Source organism: Anastrepha obliqua, chromosome 1 (genome assembly GCF_027943255.1).
Source record: "Anastrepha obliqua isolate idAnaObli1 chromosome 1, idAnaObli1_1.0, whole genome shotgun sequence".
Taxonomy (NCBI): domain Eukaryota; kingdom Metazoa; phylum Arthropoda; class Insecta; order Diptera; family Tephritidae; genus Anastrepha; species Anastrepha obliqua.
In genome coordinates, this window is record NC_072892.1 from 51,584,601 (window position 1) to 51,604,891 (window position 20,291).

A 20,291-nucleotide genomic window follows, 5' to 3' on the forward strand; every position below is an offset into this window, starting at 1 on the left:
GAAAAGGAAAATTTTTGTTTATTCATATTTATATGATTGAATAAAACTAACTTAATTAAAAAAAAATTGTAATTTCATAACTATAACGGACAAAACTTTTAACAAAACTTATGGCAGAACTAAGTATATACTATAATATATACATTCTGTCAAAAAATTATCGGGAATTATTCAACTTATGCCCTGACCGATAGGGGCTTCAAAAAAATTAAAGATGCGGTGAACCAACTGTTCACCGATAACATTAAAAACACGATTTTAATTAGTCACTTATTAATTTATTCCGCATTCATTGCGGTTCCGATTCTAACTAAGTCTTACAAATCATTCCTCTTACCAACTAACTTCTTAACCTAAGCTAATTTGCCAACGTTGCAGTTCCCACCACTTGCCGGTATTTCGCAAACGTTGGGTTGCGCGCGTTGGCCAATATGCTGGCCTTGCAATTCCCAAACATTGGATATTGTAATTGATCGCTTGCGCGTGTGTCGCGTCAGCGAAAGTTCTTCTGTGAACATTAATTGGAGCAATGAAGTCACGTGCAGTGCAATGTGATCACAGGGTGCGAAATTGGGAAGTATAGTGGTATATGGCAATATAATTTTCATTTAAGGGGTTATATACAGTTAGGAATTTCAAAAAATCGATTTATTTATTAATTTTTTTTTTCTTTATGTATGTACATATATTTAAGAATACACACGGAAAATTTAATATCTATCCGGTGAATATTTTCGAAGTTACGCGCAAATTTGAAAAGGTGTTTCAGAGTGCTTGTAAAGCGCCTTTCCAACTTTAAACACGTTTTTTTCAAAATGGTGTTTTCAAAGTCGGTGACCAACATTACTCGAAAACGGCTAAACCGATTAGTCTCAAATTTTCGCACAAGCTTCTTAAATACATTTTTTAGTAATTAATCGGAGATTTTTTTCTCACCTATAAATATATATATATACAATTTAGGGCCGAAATTTTCGTCAAAAATCAATTTTTTTTTTGAGAAATCGCCATTTTGTCAAAAAAATTTATTTTGCTTATTCCTTCGAATAATTACTACATTTAACATTACTTTAACGAAACCTGTTTAGTTTTTTAATTTCAGAGGATCCTATTCAGAGATATAGTGATCACCGCAAAACGTCTTTTTTGAGAGAAGCTCCCGGAGATCAGCTGTAGCTCCTTTGCAAATAAATATTTTTTATAAATACTTAGTCTTAAAATACAGTCAAAAGATAACATAATATGGGTACAAATTTTCAGATTAATAAATTTAAAAGTTTTCTCAGAGAAAATTCTGGATATAACACCTTAAAAAGCGCGCATTACACATACTTATGTCTAAATATGTTTTGCTAGAATGTTGGTACAACTGAGCTTGAGTGTAATCTGTTAATTAGCTGGTTTTGGCATTTAATTATATCAGTCAACCGCAGGTGTGCTCTATGATTTTCACTATGGATGAGATTATCGAACAAAGAATTTGTAATAAATTTAGTTCTTTGAACGGGATTTCGTGTGCCGAATCGCTGAAATTGTTGCAGAAAGCCTATGGCGAGTGTGCTTTATCAAAAATACGAGTCTACGAGTGGTATAAGACTTTTGCAGAGGGCCAAGAAGTCGTGGAAGGTTAGCCCCGATCTGGTCGCCCATCAACGTCTTCAACGGATGAAAACGTCGACAAAGTCAAGGAAATGATGCTGGAAAACCATGATTTAAGTTTGAGGGAGGTAGCTCGTGACCTTAGCGTGTCTCACGAATCAATTCAACAACAACAGTTTACACCAATAATTGGGCATGAAACGCGTGGCTGCTCGACTCGTTCCAAGAGAGTTGAATGTCTTTCAAAAAACTCATCGGAAGACGGTGGCTGAAGCCATGCTTGAGCAGTGAATTCGGACCCAACGTTTATCCAACGCATCTGAACAGGTGATGAGACGTGGGCATATGAGTTTGACATGCAAACCAGTCAACAGGCGACTAAATAACGCTATCCACATGAGCTGAAACCGAAAAAAACCACGTGAAGTCGGTCAAAAATGAAAGTCGTGCTACTCGTTTTCTTTAATTATCATGGCGTTGTGCACTCGAAATTAATTCCAAATGTTTCTACGGTAAATTAAGAATATTATTTGGAAGTTATGCGACGTTTGAGAGAGAGTATGTGCGTAGGAAACGGCCCAATTTGTGGAAAGAAAACTCATGGATTTTGCTCCATGATAACGCACCGTCTCACAAGGCTCATATTGTGAACACTTTTTTTGACAAAAACTCGACAAATATCATCGAACAACCACCATATTCACCGGAGTTAGCGCTCTGTAACTTTTTTAATTTTCCCAAAACTTAAATTGCCACTCCGCGGGCGACGCTTTGAATCGATAGAGACCTTTAAGGAGAAGTCGTTGACGGAGGAGCTGAAGACGATATCTTCAAACGCGTTTAAAAGGTGCTTTGATGACTGGACTAATGGCATACGTGTATTGCTTCGAATGGAGCCTATTTTGAAGGCGACAAAATAAATTTTGATGATTAAACAATTATTTTGCGTTTTATTGAACAATTCCCGGCACATTTTTGACAGAATGTAAATAATTATTTTATATCCCACATTTAATATGTATAACTGCATTCCTTATTACTTCTGCAGGGTTGAACTTGCTTTAAAAAATTCTTATTAATATTCAATTTAGCAACTGACCCTCGCATACCAACGAAATTGTTACTAAATTATAAAATTGAATCCGTATGCTAAACTCTGGTATTTAACAAATGAAAAAAGAATAATAACTGTCTGCATATCACAAATTGGACGTTTGAAATATGGGAAATAATTTTATTGTACCATTTCTTTACACATCAATATTATTGATATTGACTAGATGCAACCCTGCCACGTCTATCCGTTATTTGCTTTGTTCCGTTTTCTTTTGTTGCTTTCAAAGTTAAATTCTTAGCAGCAAAAATTGAAAAGTCGGTGATTGCCTTAACAACTAAAAATTGCTTAAAAAAACATAAACATTTGTGTGCAGAGTTGGCGATGCAAATGAAGATGTGGCTCCCGTGGTTGCCCGAATGTTTCTGTTTTTTTTTATTGAAAAGTAGTGTATAAAAGTACTTCATTTGGAAGATGTACATATATGTAGTTCATAAAGTCTACGTATACCCTAAAAATATTTTAAATTGATTAAAAACACGAAGTAAATTTATAGTTGAAAATATATTTTATTTATTTATTCTTTCATTACATTCTTAAGGGGGCGTCCATAAATTACGTGAGGTGTTTTTTTAATTTTCTGACCCTCCCTCCCCCCTGGTGAGGTGTCGTGAGATTTTATTCAACCCCCTCCCCCATCCCCCAATCTCACGTGAGATTTTTCAAAATGTGGGTTTCTTATGTAAACGCGTTGGATTGTTATTGTAAAAAGAAAAAAAATTGCTTAGTGCTTTTATTTACAATTAGTTAAGACTAGTAATCAATATTGCTGAGAGTTATAAGTGTAATAAAAATTTAACAATAGAAGACTTAAATCGTAAATACTGCGATTAAAAAAAGAATATCTACTCTAATTCAGTCCATGGAGAATCATGTGCGGTTTCAAGAGAGACTATTAGGACCAACATGTCCATAAGATTTTCAGTAAAATCATCTGCTCCTTCAACTTCGTTCTGATCTATCCACTCTAAGGCTTTGACGCTTGCGCACAGTAACTCATTAGCTCATCTTCTGACAATCCGTGAGGGTCGCACTTTGCTGAACATACGCGCTTGCTTAGCTGGTGCAATGTGAGCTGCTCGCCTGTGCTCTGCAGCTCTTGTGATAGATGCGAAGTAAATGCGGCGTGTACTGCAGCATCTTTTCTCTAATCATCACGTATACTTGGGCAATAGAGAGCATAAGGCGTGCTGATGAAGGCATTCAGCGGTTGAATCGGTAGGCGTATTAGAAATGGAGCAAATGACTTTGCGTCATGCTCTTTAAAGTCCGGAATTGTCAAACGCCCATCAACCTGAGTGATAGGGTATGGAGGTGGCAGAAAACGGTCGTGAAGAATCATACGCAGATCCGTGTGTCGCTGCCACTCAGCTCGTACGCTCTTGTTCATTTAGTCGCGCGTTCGGCTGATAGTGGCGCGAAAACAAACGACGGGCTACACTGTACAGTAAATTCAGATTAAATTGAGCTATTTGGTATAAAACAAATATGGTGGTTTGACAGTAGTAATGTACATATAACGTCGAAGTATGAATGAAATTATTTTCTTTCGAACGAATTAGTGAATGATCTTAATCATACTACGATTACGCTTAAGATTAAATCTTAAGCATGTACAATCTGGATAATGGACCAAAATAGTATAATTTTTTTTTGTTTCAATCAGAAAAAAAATTGCGTGATATTTGCCGAGACCCCCCCTCTCTCCAACGTAAGATTAGATGAGATTTGACTCGACCCCCTCCCCCCACGTAATTTATGGACGCCCCCTAAGTTACAAAAGCAAAAGAAACTAACAAGATTACTCACTTCATTGTTTACATAACGGTATGTAATCGCAGTGACATGTACAGTGGCTCAATAAAGAACTCGGACATACGTAGCATCACGTAGGTCTCACTGATTTGGGTACCAGGACATGAGGGACACGAAGGAAACGAGAAGGCTATTATTTGACCAATCCCATTTTTAAGCTTTAACAAAAATAATATAAAACAGGAAACCAAAAATGGATCCAAGCTAAAACGGTACAAGCGGCCTTAATCACTCCAAAAAAGCCACAGAATCCTGGGCTCGTACCTACTAGAGGAGGAAGACCTACAATTGCTCCCTCCTAAGGAGTTGGTTCGAAATAAAATATTATTATTAAGTAATTATTATTAAGCAATTAGAGGCGCACAATAGATCAATCTGGTCGCAGTGCATAAAGCCCTTCGTCTAACCCGTACAATCATTATCATTACCCATACCATTACATGCAACTTCAAATTCAAATTTTTTGTAAGAAATGCAAGTTAAATATTTTTATTTTTACATTTTTCTATTAGGTATTCAAATAGGATTTTAAAAATAGTATTAATAATTTACAAATCCATTACCTCCTTGTTAAAAAAAATTTATCATACAGAACTCGCTGAATGGTATGAAAAAAGAAGTCGGACTATGGCATTATTTAAATTTTTTGGCACTTAAAAACGCGGAATCCCACAATTAGTTTGCTCTCGGTAGAACAGTTCAAAGAAATTAAAATAAAATTTCATTCATGTTTTGCTGAATACTCGTAAAAGTCCAAATTATAAACATGGGTAGATCGTGTGGATAAAACTCGATTGCAGTCAGAAATGTAATTACTAGTCATCATAAAAAGGGTGAAACCGTTCGGAAAATCGCAGAAATAGGAGAGCAGCAGCCAACAATTCCTCTTCGTCATCGAACACGGTTTTGTGCAAGGGCTCTCAGTCCGTTCCAGGTCTGCCTGCACTTCGTCCTGTCTGTTGCAAGGGGTTCCATTGCGCTTGATTAGTCTCCTTCCGTAAATCGGTGTTGGATATAGTTCGAAGCCAGAAAATTCTCATTATGCGGGGCAAGCAACGGTTGATGAACGTTTGAAGAAGCCTTGTGATCGTAAAGATGCCGGTGACCTCCCACTTTGTATAGCTATATAGCAGGACGGACTTTACGCATGCGTTGAAAATTCGCAGTTTGGTGTGCGTAGTTATGTTATTATTTTGCCAGAGTGGTGCAAGAGTGCCGAACGCCGCTTTGGCGTCAGACTTACTTCTTCCATCTGCGGCGATTATGCATCCTAAGTAACAGAAATTATCCACGCTTTCAAAAGCCTGCGCACCCATTTTTAAAGAATCTGATGGGGAGCTATTCAGGTTAAATGCTTTTGTCTCTCCTATGTTGATTTTAAGTCCCGTTGTTTGTAACTGTTCCTGCATTGACTGCACTGTCGACGTATGCTAAATAGTTTAAGTGTGTTGTTGTTGATCTGAACACCTCTTTGATGTTTTTCGTTAGCAAAAGAAGCATTACGAACGTCTTACCAGCAGGAAAAGGATTGGAGACAGAATGCAACCCCGCTGATCGCCAGCCAGCACGTGAAAGGGTTTCGATAATTTGCCTTTATGGAGGACGTGGCAACAAGCGTGGCTATATCTTTCCTTGATAAAGGCTACAAGTTTAACTGGTACTCCTCTCCTCTGCAAAGCAGCCCTGATAAACTCCCTGTTTGCGCTATCAAATGCTTTTTCAAAATCGGTAAACAGCAGGTGGAGTTTGGATTTCTACTCGGTGCATTGTTCTATGAAAATACGGAGTGTGTTGATATGGTCTGCACAGAAAAAACCGCTACAAAATCCAGCTTGGCAGGAACCAATCGATGCTTCAAGGTGAAAATTTAATCGCTCAAGTATGATGTGCGCAATTATTTTTGCAACAGCATGAAGAACACAGATGCCTCTTTAGTTATTACAGTCTTTCAATTTACCTTTTTTTGCCAGTTTCACAATAATTCCTTCTTTCCATTCTTGCGGATAGGTTACATTGTGACAGATAGATGTTATAAGTGGGAGCAATATTTCGGCAGAGAGCATAATATGTATTGGCTTTAAAAAGCTCAGCTGGAATATGCCATTAATGCCCGCGGCCTTATTATTGGGAAGTTGTTTTATCGCAGCAGCAATTTCCGATATGTCGGGTGGTGCAGTTTTGATTCTAGCATTCATTTCTATTGTTCTACTGGAGATGTAATATTTATCTATTTAAAGTAGGGTCTAAAATGTTCTTAAGCACGTCTGAGAAATGTTCTTTCCAACGACTTAGCTGATCTTCGTCCGTTATTAAGAGGTTTCCCTTTAGCTCTTTGATGGGGTGGTCAACGCTCAAACTTTTCTTCACCATTTTCTTTGTGATCTTGAATAACGCAAGATAATCATCGGTTCTGGCTGCTGTTTCAGCTTCATCTTCCAGATTGTTGATATATATGATGAAAAAATGTAAAACTTGCCACAAAAACAGCCCCTACAATTTTGTTTTCTTCAACAGATTGGAGTATATCATCCCCGATGTTATAAGAAGTAGGAATAATATTAGTTATTTTTGAAAACGTGAGTTCATAACATTTTTTAATATTAAGCGATAATCGAGAGATACCACAGCAATTAACTAAACGGTTAACATCAGTTTGAAGTTTATGTAATATATAATACATCTGCCGAGCGTAAAATAATATAATATATTTTTAAATCATCGGCATACAGAAGGAAGTTGGCAAAAGAAAAACGCCTACTTATATTATATTATTGATAAATAAAACAAAGAGCAAAGGGCCCAATATACTCCTTGAGGTACACCAGAAGACGGCGAAAAATGTGCAGATGAAACACCATCAACGGAAACTCTACAATGCCTATTATATAAGTAAGATCGCATCCAACCTAGAGAAACTGAGTGAAAACCCAGATATAGAAGTTTATCTAATAAAGCTGTATGCGATACTTTATCGAAAGCTTTAGAAAAATCAGTACATATACAGTCGATTCAGCGAAAACGGCTAAATTACAGGGTCCGACACTCGAAGTGTAACCAACTTCAGACCGCTCGCGCAGCCGATGCACGGGCATCACCTGTCTGTTAGTTGGCTAAAGCATTTTGGCGAGAGTAAACGCAAAAAAAGATTGTGATTGCATTATATTTGGCTGGAAAATCACAACCAACGATTGTTTGTGAGCTCGAGCACCTTAAAGTAAATAAAGTTTTTGTTTATCGCCCCATTACTCATTACCTGTATAATGATACTGGTAGCATTGCGAAACGTCGTAGAGGTGGTCATTAAAAGATTGCATCGTCTCGTGAAATGGTTCAAAATGTGAAGAAGGCACTTGATCGAAATCCCCGACAAAGTGTCGATCAAATGGTGAAAGAACTGAAAATATCTGACCGTAACATCCATCGCATACTGAAAAATGATTTCAAAGTCAAGCCTTACAAGATTCAAAAGGCGCATGATCTCACACCAAAGCAGCAACAAGTCAAAGACTTGAGAGAGCGAAGGATTTTTTTCGCTTGGCCGAAAGAGGTAAATTTCCGAACATTGTGTTTTATGACGAGAAAATTTTTCATCTAGAGCAATTCGTAAACTTCCAAAACGATAGGGTTTATTTGACTGACTGTTCATATGAGAATTTGAGTTATCGATTGGTCACCAGACGGCAGCACCCCCCACAGGTAATGGTTTGGGCCGCTGTAACCTCAGATGGGCAATCTCCAATCGTTTTCATCGAGCCTGGCGTCAAGGTAAATGCGAAATATTATCGGGAAAGTATTTTGCGGATACACATTTCAGTGGCAGACCATGGACGTTTCAACATGCCTTGACACCGTGTCACAAAGCTCGAGTGAACCAAGAATGGCTAAAAAACAACGTTCCGAACTTCATAACGTCCACACAATGGCTCTGAAATTCATAAGACGGATGGATTATTCTCTTTGGGCCATATTTTTTTTTGAAGTTGCCTTGCAAAAATAATTTGGACACAGGGGTATCCCGGGAACTTTTTGATTTTAATTTTTTCTTGTAATGTGGTACGGTCTAACGTAGTTGCTATAGATGCAATTTTATTGTAATGAATTTCCTTTTTTCTGAGATTGCAGTAACGCACTACGGCTAAGCTGGTCTAGTATGAGATGACTTTTGGGCTATTAGAAATTAAGTGTTTTAAGACTGTTAATGATTACTAGTTTAAGCATGGATTTGGGAACTCAGCAATTTAGTTTGTGTTGGGTAAAAAGTACTAAGTCATTGAAAATGGTTAAGCGCTCGAGAATATGCAAAAAATCGATATACAAGTAAATTGTGTAAACCTATCAATCATTTTTATTTAGTGTAGTAATTTACAGTTACGATAATTACACGTGTCAGAAAATTACGAAAATTCGATCACTGTATTATAAGATTATTTAGAATGAAAACTCATACTGGAAAAACTGGAAATCCGCATGTGCCTTTCGGCCGTATGTTCGCAAAGACTGATATAACCAAAGATTATTTTAAATAAGGGGTTAGGGGTAGACTGAATTTTCAAAAAATTGGATTTTGTTTTTTGCATTATCTTAAAAGTATTGTGTGAAAATTTGAAGTGAATCCGAGAAATACTTTTCGAGTTATTCAATAATTAACAAAGGCGCTCGGGCTCTGCGGAACAGGTAGCGGACAGATAGATATCTGTAAAATTTCGAAAAAAAAAATTGTTTTTCTTAAAAAGTTAATATAATCCCTTAAGAATATGTCAAAAAATTTTAAGACGTAAATTTAAGTGTTTCTTATATAATAAATCGTCAACCGTGACGACTCTATCCTCTGATTTCGAGCGCTGGGAGAGGTATAGTTACGTTGTATTCAAACTTTAGACGCGTTTTTCTCAAAACTATATTTTTCGAATTGGCGTACACGATAACTCGAAAAGTTATTGACCGATCTGCCTAAAATTTCGCACACATCTTTTTTATGATATTACTTTCTATTTATTTCAAATTTTCGAAAATTTTTCGAAAAAATAATTTTTTCGAAGCAAACATAGTAGGAAAATTCACTCCAAAATTCATTTTTTTTTTAACATTTTATTCCGCGATTTTTTTTTTTTTCACTTTTCTTTAATTCATATAGAAATTAGAACATTAATGTTGTTAATGTTGGTTTTTTGTATTCAGGTCACTTCCTGGAACAATTGAGTATACATCCGTGTGTACATGATTAAAATATATATATATAAAAAAAATTATATTATTTTAATGTATGCATAAACTGTATGTCAATTTTGAAAAAATATATTAACTTCTTCATTTTAAATAATTTTAATGAAAATCAAGGAAAATATGACCGTTTACAGGTATCTGTTCCCTTAAATGCGTTCTTCTCAAAACTATGTTTCTTGAACTGGTGATTACTGCAACTTAAAAACCGCTTCATAGATTTCAATGAAATTTATACTGCTTTTAAAAAACATAAAAAACTCGTGCCTGATCAAAGGATTTTTTTTCAAAAATTTCGATTATTTTTAAACAATTAATTGTCGGTTTTCTTCTCGAAAATCTGAAAAATATTTGCTGAGGCCGCCATATTGTTAATTTGGAAAAGCTTCGATCAGGCACATGATTATCTATTAATACTAGATTTACCAGAGCAGTCATTTTGACTGGTTGTGCAATTTCAATTCAAAATTCCTACTATATATAACATTTGCTTTCCGAAATGATGCTATGACTTTAGTACCTATAAGTGGATAATACATTTTATGCACTTAATGTTACTTTATATGTATTAATAACAAAGACATTTTTTGCTATTGACATTTATACCAGTACCAGTCAAAATGACTGGTGCAAGTTTCTATGAAGAAACGTGTGATTTCGAAGCAATCATGAGGAATATATCGCCAAGTGGCTTCGTTCGTTTCGTTATCGGCATTGAGCCGTTGCTATTGTGTTCCTATTACAACCATATTTTGGAATATAACAGGTGGCGCTAAAGTATTCCTCCTATCAGAAAATGCTATAAATTTTGCGATTGGCCCCTAATGTCAGTTCTGTTTTGACATTTGTGTAGTAAACACATGCGAAATACACGTTAATAAACAATGTTACGCTATACTGCTTCAGAACGCGGAATATTGCTGACTATTTATTTGACCAATAATCGGTCGGTGACTTTGGCACAACGTGAATTTCGTCGCAGATTTCCTCGCCGTCCAACGCCTACTGGTGAAACACTGCGACGTTTAGCCGCTCGCCTCAAAGAGACTGGCACAACACGAGATGCTGCCAGGCATGGCAGACCCCGGAGTAGTCGTTCTGCAGAGAATATTGCTGCTGTAGCCGAGGATGTCATGGAAGCGCCGTCGACATCGACCAGACGACGTGCCACGCAAATGGGTATCAGTCGATGGTCTTTACAGCGAATTTTGGTACAAGATTTGAAGATGTTTCCGTACAAAGTCCAGACGGAGCATCAGCTGTTAGCTGCTGACCGCCAATCGCGTCTAACATACGCTCAAGCCATCCTTAATCACCATCAAGAGGAAGATGATTTTTCATCAAAAATAATCATGAGTGATGAGGCCCATTTCCATCTTAGCGGGTACGTAAATAAGCAAAATTTACGCTTTACATAAAAATCTACCTATGTAGAAACTGTGATCGATAAACTGTAAACAATTAAGTATTTTGGTATTTGACGATGCCTATAAATTCATTTACCTATTACAACTAATAATGTTCAACTTTTTTTGTATTTCTTTAGGAGTTTATAAAGATTGGAAGTCACAATAAGCAGTTTTTATTATACACCAGCCATTTTGACTGGTTTTGGTAGAAATAGGTGAATTTAAATAGCTGGTAAATCTAGTGTTAATAAAACTAATTTCTCTTGTCCGATTGATTTTAGATGAATGTCCAAAGACTTGTGATGATAGCCGCAAGGAAACGGGCTCAGTTAATTATTTACGGGCACAATTTTTTTGAATGTTTGCTAAAGTCAAGTCGAAACATGATGCATTAATGCTATATTTTTATTTTTTGTAAAATAAAGCAAAGTGTTCGTAATCATCACTTTTTCGGGTCTCTGATTACCCCTAACGCCTTAAATTTTGCATACATATTCATTATACATACTTACGTGTGCTTGTATTTCGGTTTCAAATTATAAGAATCATATTTATTTTTATTGTTATATATAGAAATATTTCATCGACTTTATTTATTCAATAAAGTATACATCGCTTATTACATGATTTATATTATTTATCAACTTAAATTTACACCTTCAATTTCGCTGCTTTTTCTTTGCATACATTTTTTTCTTTACAAATGTAATGCTTAACTTTTTATTTAATTTTTAATTTCTTTGCAAATATCTGTACATACATACACAAGAATTTATTCGGATACAAGATTCATATGCAGTTTTTTAGTATTAAATTCTATTAATAGGGTTTTGTATTTATACTACAATTTTTTGTTCGAGAGAAAAAGCTTTTTATTAGTTTATATTTTATATTTAGTTAATTTTTGGGATTGTCACTGGCTATTGCAACTGGTTTTTCTTGAGCGACTCACTCAATGCTGGGTTAAAAAAACTAGCTACATCCGATCATTTATATACCTACAATATAAATATATGGACTGTGTTTTCACTTATTTTCTTCATTTATATGTATTAAACTTAAATATTTCCGATAATAACTAATGTATGAGTAAAGCTAAAATTTACAACGCCATTACGGGATTTATTTGCATAGAAGAATAATTAATGAATTCGTTTGCTTTTTTATATAAATTATTTCTTGAAAATAAATTTAAGCCTAGCAAAACGTTTGTAGTGTAAAATGAAGTTTAAAGAAAATTATTTTCTTCTCAATTTATTGAATCAAAGTTAAAATTACTATTAGAGATTAGTTTAAAAAATAGTTCTGATTTATGAAAATTATTGGCAGTTGAATACAATTTTTATTTATGAAATATGTATAAATACAATTTTTTTTCTAAACCATATATTGCCTTGGCATATCGCCTCAAACTTCCGGAATTACTCGTTTAAAATGTAAAATTGGCGCACTAATTGAAGGCAAATGACAATCCGTAAGCTAAGCAGTTGACTTTCTTCCTTGCATGAATCTGCCTCTTCGAAGCTGCGATTGAACTACGTAAGACTTTGTTCTGAGGGATACACCGAAAGGTCGTTGTCATGTGAATAATCCAAAAACGATTTAACTCCTCCTTAAAATTATGACATTTGAATTATTCGTGGGATAGGTACAGAAACCTCAATCAAGGTGAGTGAGAGCTGAGTGGAAATTGTAGTCCATAAATAATGAGAATACTTTTCCTTTTCGGTGAAGCTAAAGGCAAATGCCAGTTTTGCTGGCTGCAGAGTTTTAAATAATTTTATAAAATCAAAAAAAAAAATTTTTTTTTCACTCAAAAATAATATTGTGTTTCGTTCACCCTTTAAAAAATTATAGTTTTTAAACAAGAACTAGCAATTTGAAATTCATGAAGAAATGTTTGGAAAATTAGTGGCAATAAATGTTGCTTATAAAAAATAGTGCGCTACATTTTATTCATATTAAAGTCAAGTGAAATTCTGGTGCTACAAAACAAACAAAAAATTTACAAAAGAAATAATTTCAACTTACGTTAGAAACGTTTTGCTTACATAATAATCTGTTATCTGTTATTTTTACTAACTATTTACACACAAAGAAGCTCTTACATACATTTAGTCCTCAAAAGAAAAGAAAATTTAAGAGCAAAAGAAAAAACAAACTATGGAAAAACAAACTATAAAAAACAGGAATTAAGGACCTACAATAACATACATTTTTTCTTGTAATGAGAGAATCTTTTTCCTTTTCTATTTGAGTTACTTTTTAAGTTCCGCTTAGTAATGGCTATTATCGAAAATATTTCTTTTATACTTTCTACGTCCAGTACTACACTTTTAAGTACTTCTATTAACTTTTCTTAAAAAATTACAAATTCTATTATATTTAGACAAATGAACGCCAAAACGAAAATATTTGTTTTTCCTGCATATTCTAACTGGTTGGCACTTACATACATACGAATTTGAAGAGAACGCGCACAATCAAGTTGAGCCAGCAGGAGTCACTGCTTCTACATACAGGTCATTTAATTGACATTAACGACAAAATATGACGAAAAAAATATGGTTTCAGTGCGGCTGAATACAAAATATTTACAAAAGTAATGTGTATTAATAAAAAAAAGCAAAACTTAAATGAAAAAAAAAATAACTGAAAAAATATAAGACTGTTCCTAATTTCTAACATAACTAGGATTCGTAGTTTTAGGCTTCCAGACCTGTTGGGGGGACGCAACACACGCGTCCTCTGAGCTTAGAAATGCTACAGATCTGTAAGAGAAAAGAAAGATTATATATTTTTGGTTAAGGAATGTAAAATATTCATCATATTACGCTTCCAAAAAGATTAAATTAGTAAAAAAATATAAAAAAAAATTTAATAATAAAAAAAAATTTTTTTTTGATAAAATAAAAAAAAAACTTTATTTGATAAAATAAAAAAAATGTATTTGATAAAATCAAAATTTTTATTTGATAAAAAATGTACTTTTTACAGGCATATACCTATGAAATGAATTGGCCCACAGATGTCGCTAGAATTATTTTTAAACCTTCCCAAATGTCTTTTTTTTTTCGTCTGTCATCTGTCAACAATATTCAGTTCATTATTTGTTACATTTCATACAACAATGCATTTTTGTCCCTCTTAAAAATGTCGAATTTCGTGCCTTCAAACTACGACTTGCGGACATCGTGAAACCACTTGTGAAATGCTGCTCTCCCGGTTCAAAAGGAAGTCTTTTTTGCATCGAATCGTTACGGGTGATGAAAAATGGGTGATGAATGGTCCGCCCGGCCACAAGCCAAAAACAACGGCCAAACCAAATCGCTTCGGCCGCAAGGCAATGGTGTGTGTTTTCTGGGATCAGCGTGGTATGATTTGGTACGAGCTACTCGTAGTAAAACCAGGTGAAACAGTTGACGGTGCACGCTACCAACGACAATTGGCCGATTTGAACAGCGCTATGCACCGAAAACGCCCAGAATATGCCGATCGGCGTCACAAAGTAATTTTTCTTGATGACAATGCACGCCACATCGAACATGGGCGACCCGGGAATTGGTGGAGACGTACGATTGGGAACCGCTGATGCATGCGGCTTACTCACCAGACTTGGCGCCTTCCGATTATCATTTGTTTGCATCGATGGGCCACGCACTTTCCGAGCAGCGCTTCAATTCTCACGAAGAAGCCAAAAAATGGCTCGATGATTGGTTTGCGGCCAAAGACGGGCAATTTTTTTGGTGAAAGTCTCATTTCATAGGTATATATTTCATTTCGTAGGTACTACTCATTTTTAATTGATAACAATTTTTTTAATTGATAAAAATTGTTGGTATTTTTTTTATCTTCTTTATTTATATGAATTTGTTTTTTTTTTTTTTGTTTTCTTTAAACCTTTTTTTATTTGCTAAAGCATTTGTGGCACATATCTTTTATCTTCTTTATTTTAATAAAGTTTCTTTTTCAATTTTTTTTTTATTTAAATAAATTTTTTTTCTTATTTTTTTATGTTTTTTATTAAATTAATATTTTACCTTTTTTAATTTTTTTATCTTTTTTATTAATTTTTTTATTAAATATTTTTTCATTGGAATCTATAATTTTTGTCATAAAATATATATTTAAAACAAAAAGTTTATTAATAAAAATTTTAATAATATTTACTTTATTTATTTATATTACTTTATTCAACAAAAGCTTCATGAAACCATTTCTAATTTAAATTTTATATTTTTTAATTTAATTGGTAAGGCCTGTCATAGAATTTATCATACCTGTACCAAAAATTAAAATTTATTCATTAAAAATTATTTTTGTATTAAAAAGTGTGTTAAAAAAATTAAAAAAAAAATTATTAAACAGAAAGTCTTAATTAATTAATTGAAATTTAATAAAAAAATAATTCTTAAAATTTTATAAAAGAACTATTTCTAAAAAAAATATTAAAAAAAAATTTCAAAACTTAAAAAAAACTTTCATCAAAAATTTTATAAATTTTGTTTAAAAATGTATGCTTTATATTTGAATTTCAAGTAAAAAAAAATTAATTTAAATATGAAGTAATATAAAAAAATTTCTTAAACAAAATCAAAAACAAAATTTTTTGATATAATTCTACATAAAATAAATGTCGAAATTGTGTTTAAAAAAATTACATTACAAATTTTATAAAAATTTGTTCAAAAATTCTCTACATTGCAATTAAAATTTTTATCAAATTTTGTATGAAATTCTTTTTAAACAAAATTTTGAGTTTGTTTTGTTTAAGAATTTTTTTTTAAGAAATCTAGTTTCACAATTCTTTTTTTAAATTCGGTTTTAATATTCATATTTAAATTTAAAATTTTTTCCCTTGAAATTCTATTTGTATAAAAAAAGCATTTTACTACTCACTCATTGTCTCCTGTTGTATTTCCACCTTATACGAAGGATTATCATAAGCGGCATCACTTTTGCGTGGTGGCGTTATGGACGCCGTCTGATGCACACGTCTTCTGGTTAGTATGAGTAACAGCACAATTGTGGACATAATCGCCAAAGCAGCAACTACCGAGACCACGACAAGAGGTCCGTAGTAATCACCAACTGGTTGGTCACCGCCAGCGCTGGCTGTGAGTAATTTTCCTAAATTGTTAAAAAGTAAAATAAAATTAATAAAAACTTGAATGTGCGAGTATATTAAGAACTGAAAATGTGTAGTACGATAGAAAATGAAGACGGCAATAAAAGAACTCCAATAAAAAGTAAATACGGTCAAGATATCTAAATATATAATAATCAGGGCGAAATGAGGGTAACAATCAGTTAATATTATATGAAAAAAATAGCGATCATCGTCTCGCTAATTATTTAATATGGAATAATCTCAATTCGGGTATGTCAGAATTGGAATGGAATGAAACTGTGCCGGAAAGCCGGAAATTGTTTCCAATTTTTCACTCAGTCATATTGCGCATTGCACTTAAGACGGGGATATAGGATTTATATATATGCATAGGGGGGGACAGGTGTGGTGGCGAACTCATTACCCCTCATCAAACTTCGCTGATTTGTTTATGAATCTGAGCAGTTTGTTGAGGGAAAGATAACATAGCGCGCCCATTCCATTATCTATATCACCGGCCAGATTAGGCAGATCACTAGAAATTAGTCAAACAGATTCGAAAATGACTTGCTTTGATGTCTAGGAAGCACCGATACCGCTCCCACTTGCTGTGCTGGCAAATCCAGTAAAAATTTCGAATTGTACGGTAGGTAAAGAAAAGTGACTAGCACACAAAAAATATTATTTTCTAATATATTTGAGGCAAGTTATTTGAAGAACTGGAGGGATGGAATCCACAATACAGCACGCGTTGATTGCATTAAGTCGCTTGCTGACCTTCGAAGCGCCTAGAAAAATTCTTACTATTGTTATTATTCTCAGAATGAGTCACATATGAATTTGTCTTCCAGATATTTGCTCTTGGACCACCTCCAAAGTTATGCTGATATTCTGTTGCGTCTTGTTTTATGAATGCAAGTTGTTTCACATTTTCTACGTCTTCCGAATGTAACAAAATCAGAAGTAATTAGGTTAGTTCACTGAAGTTTAGTTCAGTCTAGAACATTTCTTCAGGTAAGACTATTTCTAAAAAAATCATTTTCGCTTTCGATAACTGAAACATGAGCGTGACGTGGTACTCAATACATATTCACTTTAGTTAGCATTTGTACTCGACAATTTAAGGGCTTTGAGCACTTCTTCACTGCCAACAAAAGCCTGCTTTAAAGAGGAATTAGCTTCGCAGACAAGGCAATTCCTCAATAGGCTTGGAAAGTGGCATAGTGGCCACGATGTGTGATGGCTAATTTTAGGAGAAAAAGCGCTTAATCCATTTTATATCCCTTTTTTTGTGTATTTTGAGACATTTAGGTAAAAGTTAGAATCTTCCGAGATTCTGATTACTTTTGAAAGTAGGGTAAATTTATGGTGTTAAGTGGATTAAGGCGTTTTCTCTATTCTCGGACATTTTTGTTTCAATATATTAAATAAAAATTATATAGTTCTAATAGTTTAAGAGTCGCCACTGGGCAGGATGCAAAAATTTAGCTATTTCCAGAGCAGCCGGTTCCACGTGACCGCAACTGCCCGAATTAAGATCTGAGCAAGGTCTGTCATTTTAGCAGCATTATTCTGGGAAGTTATTTTGCAACAACAAAAACAAACCTAAAAGTTTGGCTCCACAAAAAGCTTTTACGACCTAAGTCGCCTTTTGCTTATTCTGAGGAGAGGAAGAAAGTGGTATACTCGTACACTTCAAAGTCGGCCTCAGAAGACCAACTCCCGCATTTTTACTAGTAAGTAAGGAAATTTGGACTTGAAACCAGAGACATAGACTGATTTTCAATTTCTTAGCTTTTACTATTTTTTTTTGTTTTTTTTTCGTGGTGAAATTTGCTAGGTAGGTTTACGTCGCGGACCGCGCCCGGACTATACCTGCTTTTAGCATTTACGCAGCGGAACGGAACGGAGTTGCATCTCCTGTGTTCATTTCGCCTCCTCCTCCTCCTTCTTTGTCTGTTCTGCAAACGTTCCCTGCTCGAACCATCCGAAGTTTCAGTCGCTGGTATCAATCACATTTTAAGGATTTCCTGATAAGAGTTTCCAAAAGTTGCCTAATTGTAGTACTCTCTACCTCTATGAGCATCTTTCTCATAAGACGGATAAGTTTGCGAAATTCGCATGAGACATTACTAAAACAGTGCCAAAGCTTTGCTTCTACCTCGACGAGTATGTTTTGTTTTAGCTCGACAGGTACACGAGACTCTTGTGAAGAGCCACTATTTAAATATAATATAAAATTGCCATAAAGAGCTTTGAGTCTCATACATTACATGGGAGGTTGCATATTTATGAAACGTGAGTGCTTGCCATCAACCTCAACTGCAAGTTTTGAGTCTGTTTCTTCTTGTTCTTTATCAGTAGGTATTCACGAATATATAAATTTCTACTTATACTTTTTATTTACCCAAATCCTTGAAGAATGCATGCATCCTTTCGAAAGCATTAAAAACTTGCAAAACGAAAGATGTTTTACGATTACGACTATTTTTTTCTCAAACTCTGTCTTACATTTGTCTTTACTTACCAGTTTTTCCTGGCGTCGCTGGTCCACCTGGCTTCGTCATAAAGTTAACCACATTACTCTTTTTGATGTTACCATTAGTCATATACATCTCCAGCCAGAGATGATACTTGGTGCCTGGTTTCAAGTCCATAATCAATGTACCGGTAGTACTATCGCGTTTGGCCACTTTGAAAACACTAGAATCTTCCTTGCCAGCATCGCTCTGATAGATAGCACGATAAATATTCACATATTTATCCTCCGGATATGGCACTCCGCTCCACGATACTTCCACACTCTGCGATTTCACCTTGGTCACATTAACCATAACATCAAAGTTGTAGACATCCACTTTCGGCGCTGTGCGCACCTTTATCATATGACCCGCCAAGAGTTCGCCACCATGACCAGGGAATGGTATATAGAAAAGACCAATTTCATAACCAGTATCTGGCTGCAAATTCTCAATGGTATAACTAGTGAGTGTGCGATGCACCAGCGGTGTGGATGAGTAAATTTGGCCGGTCAACTCCTTGTAACGCAACTGTATACCATCAACATATTCCAACTGTTCATCGGCAATCTTCTTCCACGTCAGCTGTAACCAGGTAGAATTTGTCTCGCTAACATTTAATTCTGGATCTTCAATACTCTTGAAAACATCTTTAAAGTCTGGACGATAGTCAGTGATTTGTGGTGGCGGTGTAATCGTGCGATCCGCGGGAGTGCTAACAGTGAGAATCGGACTGGATGGCTGCGCATTCAGATCACGCAATATAAGTGTAATCTTCACCTTGTACAAAGAGTTTGGCTCCAAACCGGGCAGATCGAATTCCATCTGAGAGGTGGCAATGAGATCTTCGGGTGGTGCAAAGATTTGTTGCTCCCACGTGGTAGTGTCGTTGCCGGGGCCATTCGTGTAACGCAACTCTACGCGACCATGCAGATTAACATAAGTCGGCGGTACAGTGAAAATGATGCGAATGGTACGCGGATCAATGGCTTCCAGGTTGAGTACTTCAATGTCGCTTTGCAAATTGTTGAAGCCTAGGGGAAAGAGTTACGGAAATTATATTTTCTTTCGGGTAGCGTAAAGTGGTAAAATATTTATTATAGTTTAAGTTGAAATAAATTTAACAAACCTCACAAAGTTTTGTTTAAAGGAGTGGCATGGGTATACAGTAATTTACTTATTTTATAATTCTGCGTGTAGTGGTAAAGCAACTTATTTATTTTACTACATTGTCCATTTGGACCTGATTTAAATTTCGGATTTATAAAAATTAGTTAGCGAGTCTTTGCCAAAAATTAAAAATTGTTAGTTTGAAGATTTGAAGAGAAAGAGGAGTCAGTTTAAAATATCGTTAGTGGAATTATGATTTTCAAGCGATGATGTGCGATGACTTAATGACCTGCGTACATATGAATGCATAATTAATTGAGAAAAGAACCAATTTTCAATTTATGAAAACAAAAACTTTGGTGAGTTAGTGCAACCAATTGATTCTAAATTTCAGG

General features: G+C 34.8%; 1 protein-coding gene across 3 annotated transcripts in view; it reads right to left on the bottom strand.

Annotated features, from left to right (window-relative positions):
- Positions 1–11,750: 11,750 nt before the first annotated feature.
- Positions 11,751–20,291, bottom strand: part of LOC129237686 (putative epidermal cell surface receptor) — a 153,605-nt gene continuing 145,064 nt past the window's right edge. For 2 of the 3 annotated variants that reach the window (XM_054872695.1, XM_054872772.1), the window contains 3 exons: positions 18,795–19,820; positions 16,057–16,287; positions 11,751–13,928 (listed from right to left, as the gene is read on the bottom strand). In XM_054872695.1, the coding sequence (XP_054728670.1) occupies positions 13,921–13,928; positions 16,057–16,287; positions 18,795–19,820 (1,265 nt within the window). In that variant the 3' untranslated portion in view covers positions 11,751–13,920. Of the gene's footprint in view, positions 13,929–16,056; positions 16,288–18,674; positions 18,720–18,794; positions 19,821–20,291 lie in introns of all 3 variants that reach the window. The other variant, XM_054872614.1, reaches the window with a different exon arrangement.